The sequence below is a fragment of the Nannospalax galili genome, unplaced genomic scaffold, assembly GCF_000622305.1.
Source record: "Nannospalax galili isolate Female #2095 unplaced genomic scaffold, S.galili_v1.0 scaffold77, whole genome shotgun sequence".
In the NCBI taxonomy this organism is placed as follows: Eukaryota; Metazoa; Chordata; class Mammalia; order Rodentia; family Spalacidae; genus Nannospalax; species Nannospalax galili.
This window is the reverse complement of record NW_008341457.1, coordinates 1,704,163-1,710,532: the sequence shown is the minus strand read 5'-3', so window position 1 is coordinate 1,710,532 and position 6,370 is coordinate 1,704,163. Positions and strand designations below refer to the sequence as shown.

The following is a 6,370-nucleotide window of genomic DNA, read 5'->3' as shown; positions in this document are numbered from 1 at the left end:
AACTAGGGCTTGGGCCTCTTGGGACCCCAGGATGAGCAGCACCCTTCTGACCAGTTCTGTACAGCAGCAAGGCAGAGCCTGACACCTTGGATATGTGGGTGCTGGGGTTCCCAGCACTCCCTATGCCAGGTGGCTCCACAGGACTTTAAGGACCCACCCAGAAGCTGGGTTCCAATAGTTTATTTGGGTTCATAACTTACGAGCTGTACCCTGTGCTGTCCCCAGCCTGGGCCCTAGACAGGCTGCATCTGCCCCAAGCTTAACGCTGAGGTGCCACGTTCCTGGAGACCCACGCTCTAGAGACTGGTTCTGTACATGCTCCCAGCATACAGGAGGGGCAGGGACAGTGGGGGACAGCAGAGGACCGAGCGCTGCTGGGTCAGGCCTGCTTCATTCAGCACAGCTGCTCGATGGCTGCCAGCAGCTCAGGCTTCAGGACAGACTTGTTGGGCTCGGCCCCTGCAGCCCTCATGTCCTCCAGCACCGCCAGGTCCCAGGAGAAGGTCAGCAGGGCAGAGGGTACCTGTGGATGGGCAGGAATGCAACCTGGTCCAGGACTGGGCCACCAGTTTTCCAGACAGGAGATGGGCCGGGGCCCAGCAGATCCTGTTCCCACACTGGCTCTGCCCTCTTGGTGTAAACCTGGGGGACTTCAATCCACAGCTCCCTTGGCCCGTCACAGGAAGGAAACTGAGGCAGCAAAATATCAATACCAGGTGCTGTCTTCCACAGCAGCGGGAAAGGTGGGCTACACACAGGTGCAGGGGACCACAAGGCGGCCCAGCAGTGGGGTGATCCCTGTGGGTGGCCACCCGCCATGCCACCAGCCCTGGCTCACCAGCCCACACTCGTTCAAGGCCACGTTCTCGTCCTCTGCCAGCTTCTGGCCGCCCAAGGCCAGCAGCTCAAAGGGCAGCCAGTGCTCCTGCAGGGCCTCCCGAACGAACTCGAAGAGCGCCGGCAGCCGCTCCCGGGCGTAGAACGTCCCTGTGGGGCACCGGGCGTGAGCTGGACACTGGGGCCGGGGGTGGGTCCCGGGTGTGTACCGTGGGCCTGGGTCACGCACCCTGCAGCAGGCAGCCGTCAGGCAGGCGCACGCGCAGGAGCGCATAGGTGTACTTGCGCTGCTCCCGCTGCTCCTCACGCTCCCGCATGGCTTTGGTCCGCAGCACGCTCAGCCTCTCCACGGCCTCCGCCCTGCACGGGGCGGGATGGGGTCAGGCACCGCTTGGTGCACCGCAGGGAGGGCCGCGCGCCGCAGTGCCCACCTGAACCGCTGTTCTCGCTTCGCCTCCTCTGCCGTAAGGCTGAAGAAGTCCGGGGGCAGGTCGAAGTGCGAGGCCAGGACAGAGGGCCGGAAGACGCGGCGCTGGCGGTCCAAGGTGGCCCGCACCGGCTGGGTGCGCAGGAGCTGCTCTTTGTGCCGCTCCAGGCTCTGCGGCTTCACCGCCTCTCCCAGCACATAGAACTCCTCCTGGCCCTCTGCATGGACGTCACAGCTGTCCCCCAGCTCCTCATCCCCACCGCCCCCACACCCCTGGCCAGGCCTCTCACCCTGATCTGGGCCCGGCAGCAGCATCTTCTGGAAGCCGATGGCCTTGAAGAAGTCGTGGGTCCCCTCCAGACAGTTGATGCGCTCCTGGGCAGGGGACACATGGGTCACTGGGCCCCTGGGCCACCCCAACGCCGTAAAAGCTGAGCCTAAACAACCTACTCTAAGGGGCCTGCAGCCCACTGGAGCCCTCAGCATCCTGGAGGTGGCTGGTGATGCTCAAGAGGGAGCAGGAGATGCTGAGATGCACAACTGTCAGTGTAGTGTCACAGCTAACTGATCAGACAGACAGACAGACCAACTCCACTGAAGCCTCATCTGCCCAGAAAGTATCCCCAGGGTGAAGTTTCTACAGAATTTGAACTCATGCCAGGGACGGGTGGGTCCCCCAACCTTGGGGTCACTTGAGGAACCCAAGCTCAGTTGGGTGTGGGGAGGGATGCCTTTAATCCCAGAGGCAGAGACAGAGGCAGAGGCAGGTGGGTCTCTGAGATAGAGGCCAGCCTGGTCTATATAGTGAGTTCCAGTCAGGGCTGCACAGTTGAGGCCCTGTCTCAGAAAAACAAAAAAAGACCCCATGCTCAAAAGTTCAAAGACAGGACCAGTGAGAGTTCTCAGCGGGTAAAGGAGCTTGCGGCTAAGCCTGAGGATTTGAGTTCGATCCTGGGACTGACATGGTGGAAGGAGAGAACTGACTCCTACAAATTCTCCCCTGACCTCCCCATGTGCACACACATGCAACCAGAATTATATAAATAAAAACCAATTCTTAGCCAGGCGTGTTGGCACACGCCTTTAATCCCAGCACTTGAGAGGCAGAAGCACGAAGATTTCTATGAGTTTGAGGCCAGCCTGGTCTACATAGTGAGTTCCAGGACAGCTGGGGCTACAGGGAGACACTGTCTCAAAAACACAAAAAAACCCAATTCTTTTCAAGTACAGAAACAAAATATGAAGAAAAAATGGCTGCAGCAGTCAACCTAGCCTGTAATCCTTAACATTTGGCAAACTGAGGCAGGAGAATTTCCAGGCTACACTACATAGGGAAACATGTCTCTAAAATAGATAAATAAAACCACAGAAGGAAAGTCTAAGTTACAGCAAACGTTGTTGTGGCCCCCATGTGCCCACCTGGAACACCTTGTTCTGCAGCTTGATTCTCTGGTACTTCTCCTCCTTAGGGTGCAGGATGATGTTGTCCAGGTACCTGTGCAGGGACAGGAGCACCCAGTTGGCTTCCTGGCCCCCCACTAGCCCACCAGCCAGCCAGACAGAGCAAGCTGGGGCTATGTCTCAGTTCACAGAGTGAGGGGCTCGCAGAGCCCTGAGGTAAACTGAGGCACTCACTTGGCGATGGTGTCCACACCTAGCTTCACCCGGTCCCGGTCTCTGTTGAACGTGTGGACCTTCATGATGGATGCAGCCACGGGATCCGTGGAAAAGTGCTGGGTAGGGAAGGAGAGCACACTGAAGAGGACCCAGTGTCTGCTGGGGAACGGAGTAGGGAGGGGGCAAGCATGTTGCTGCACCTGACTCCAGGGACCACCACATGGCCACATGCCTAGCACACAGTCTTCATAACCAGCACCAGGCTGACCTTGAGGTCCCTACAAGCTCAGATGGACCCTGCCACAACGCCCAGTCGCAGGTGCCAAGTGAAGCTGTGTACCAAGGTGGCAAGGCCATCACCCTGGGCCACATGAGTAACAGGACATAAAGTAGACAGGGTAAGGCAGTAGCAATACCAGCAAACTTGAGTGGGAGGCCCAATATCCACAACCCCAGGACCCAAGACGGAGTGACACAGCCTGTGGGATGAGGGCAGGGCCTGAGAGCTACTAACCATTGGGCTTAAACCAGGGGGCATCAGGGTGACATGACATCAGAGGGGCTTAGGGAGAGCCCAAAGCACAGTCACTGCTGCTGGCTCCCAGGAGGATGCAGCCACAGGGGAGGGATGCAGGATCTCGAGCCACTGGGCAGAGGGTACATGTAGGTCCTTTGTTGCTATTATTGGTGTTTTGGGTTCTTTTTTTTTTTTTGAGAAAGGGTCTCCCTGTAGCCCCAGATGGCCTGGAACTTGCCATGTATCCCAGGCTGGCCTCAATGTCACATCTTTGCCTCATTAGTATTGGGATCAAAGGCATGCACCACACCTGGCTTTTTCTTATTTTTTGAGACAGGGTCTCACTGTTTGGCCCAGGATGGCCCAGAACTTGCAATCCTGCTTTAGCCTCCTGAGTGCTGGGACAGCAGATATGCACCATCACATCTCTGTCAATGTTCTGAGGCTTTTGTACCCTGTGCTAAGGGTCACCCCTTACAGGACAGGGGAGAAACCAAGAGGTCAGACCCCAGGCCATCAAAGTGGGTACCGGGCCTGAACTGGCACCCATGGTACCAGGTGTGCAGAGACTCAGGCCACTCACCGACAGGATGGCTTCTTTGATACGGGCATCCCGCTGGTCCCTCCTCAGGGTGGCACCAGTGATCGGGCATTTGAAATAGACATCAGGCACTGCCAGGTGTGGTGACACTTCCTCTTTGGACTCAGGTACCTGAGAATGGGTATAACTGAGTAGGAAAGTAGAGGACATCCTGACAGTCAAACACCGTGGCTCCTGCTGGGTGACCATGGGTCACTCCTCCCTCTGTCCCTCATCCCTGCTCCCTGAGGAACTGCAAGGGATAGCACAACCAAGGCCTCTGCATGGGGTCCCAGGGGTTACATACCGTCCCCATTGGTGCTTACTGTGTTGTTGGTCCCTGGGCTGTCTGGGCTGCCGCTGGCGGTGGCTTCAGCCTGAAGTTCCTTTCTCACTGGGAGCAGGATGTGAGGCAGACAGCATGAGGACCCTGTCCCCAGAGGCCCAGCTGCACCCAACGCATCCAAGGCTGGGAGTTGGGTGCAGGTCCCCATCTGAGGACCATCCCTGTCACAGGTCACATGGAGAACCAGCTGCTGTCCTCTGTAGACCTTCTCCCACTGGGATTCAACCACCGGAAGGTGCCGACCTTGTCTCTGTGGCCACCCAGAACAGAACTTACCCTGGTTCCGGATGGAGTCCTGGGACATCGGGCCCCGGGTCCGGGGCTGTTTCTGTTCCAGCCTGGCCAGAGCAGCAGCAGCTGCCATCTGTGCCTCATCTGTGGGGCCCTGGCGGGGTGGACGGACAGCTGGCTGGGAAGACTTTTCTTTGGGAGTCTTCTCCCTGGGCCAAGATGGGGGGCATGAGTGGCCTCCTGGGGCTCTGATCTTGTCCTCCCTCCCCTCTAGGGATCAGCCCCCAGGCAACTCTTGCCACGGAAACTGCCCTACTATTTGTGGCTACACCCCTGGTTTGTCTACTGCCCTCCCCCAGCTTCCTCATTTGTTGGGTGCATAACATTCCCTCCCAGCCCCACCCCAACCCACACTTTCCACAAAAGGTTTCACAAATACCAGGCCACCAGAATTCTCCCAAACCATCAAAGGGGGGTCTTTCTAGGCCCCCCACCCGTGTCCTCCCGCCCTCCATCCCCACACCTTTCCTCTGCCACTCCATTTCCTGCAAAGACCTTCCCTGCAGCCAAAGTCTCCACCTACAACTGGCCCTGCTCCAGGGGCCCCAAGCCTGTCTCTGCATCCACCTCTGCCCTGACCTGCTCCCACCTCCTCTGGGGTGCAAGTTTTCCCCTGCACCTGCCCCACCCATGCTCTGCTCTTCCACTGAACCCCATCCCAGGCCTTGCCATGTTCCCTGCCCCCATGCACCCCACTAAGCATAGTCATCTCTTCCTGCCCCTTCCCCTAGCTCCTCCCATTCTGTTCCCGCCCCGCCAGACTCACTAGCCCCTCCCACACTCAACACAAATCACAATGTCCCTTTCTAGTCCCCTTTCCCACTTCTCTGCCCTGGTCCCACCCACCGCCTTCACCCCACTCGTACGCCCCTCCCCCTACCTCGCCCAGTTCTGCCCCTTCTTCATCCAAGTCCTGGTTCAGCCCCGCCCCTTATGACGCTGTGCGTAACTCGGACCCCGCCCACCTCCAACCTAATCCGCTGCTCCCTCTCAGGGGTTCTTGCTTTCTCTATGGCTCCAGCTCCCGGCTCGGCCTCGTCCCAGCTCCGCCCCTTCCCTAGGGCTCCTCTTCCGCCCCGCCCCAGTGCCCTCAGCTCGACTTCGGCTCCGCCCCCCACTTCGGCCACGCCCCAGGCCCTCCGCTCGCTATAGGCTCTGCTCTTTCTACGCCCCCTCAGCTTCGGACCCGCCCCAGTACCCTCGACTCGCTTTAGGGCCTCCCCTACCTAGTGCCCTCAGCACTCCTTCGGCTGCGCCCCCTCCGCTTCGGCCACGCCCCACCCCTCCGCTCGCCTTAGGCCACGCCCCCACACCGCCCCCTCCGCTTCGGCCACGCCCCAGTCCCCTTTGCCCGACTTCGGCTCCGTTTTGGCCCGGTCCCCTCCGCGTCCTTCCTCGGCGTCCGCTCTGGCGAGTCTGACTATGCTCGCCCGACTCCGGCGGCCCCCTGGTTCCCAGCGCCGTTCCCTGCCGCCCGTGTCGCTCCTCCCGTCCCACCGGCGTCTCGCACCCTGCGGAATCCGTGAGCTTCTGGCCGGGCCCCGCGCTCTTGAACTTGATGTCGGCCTTGATCTCCTGGAAGAACTTCTTCATGGCGACGGCGGCCCAGCGGCGGGGGCCGCGGGGCGTGGGGCGCAGGGCCCGGGTGGGGAGGAGCCGGCGGCCAGCCACCGGAAAGAAAATAGCGATCTACCGGAAGTCCCGCCTACGTGACAATGGGCCAGGCATGCGCCTAGTCAAGGCGGAGCTGCCCCA

The 6,370-nt window shown here is 59.7% G+C and overlaps 1 protein-coding gene across 4 annotated transcripts; it reads right to left on the bottom strand.

Moving 5' to 3' along the window:
- Positions 1-164: 164 nt before the first annotated feature.
- Positions 165-6,301, bottom strand: Ubxn6 (UBX domain protein 6). 4 transcript variants are annotated; one of them, XM_029565336.1, is made up of 11 exons: positions 6,126-6,301; positions 4,601-4,764; positions 4,305-4,408; positions 3,982-4,110; positions 2,900-2,997; positions 2,684-2,759; positions 1,555-1,639; positions 1,269-1,482; positions 1,067-1,197; positions 839-987; positions 165-523 (listed from the first exon to the last, which is right to left on the bottom strand). In XM_029565336.1, the coding sequence occupies exons 1-11, from the start codon at positions 6,206-6,208 to the stop codon at positions 395-397; spliced, it is 1,362 nt and encodes a 453-aa protein (XP_029421196.1). In that variant the 5' UTR covers positions 6,209-6,301; the 3' UTR covers positions 165-394. The 4 variants fall into 4 exon arrangements, with proteins under 4 accessions (XP_029421196.1, XP_008835202.1, XP_029421197.1 ...); XM_008836980.3 differs by having other exon boundaries at positions 4,305-4,372; positions 6,126-6,299; XM_029565337.1 differs by lacking the exon at positions 6,126-6,301 and adding an exon at positions 5,079-5,214.
- Positions 6,302-6,370: the final 69 nt, after the last annotated feature.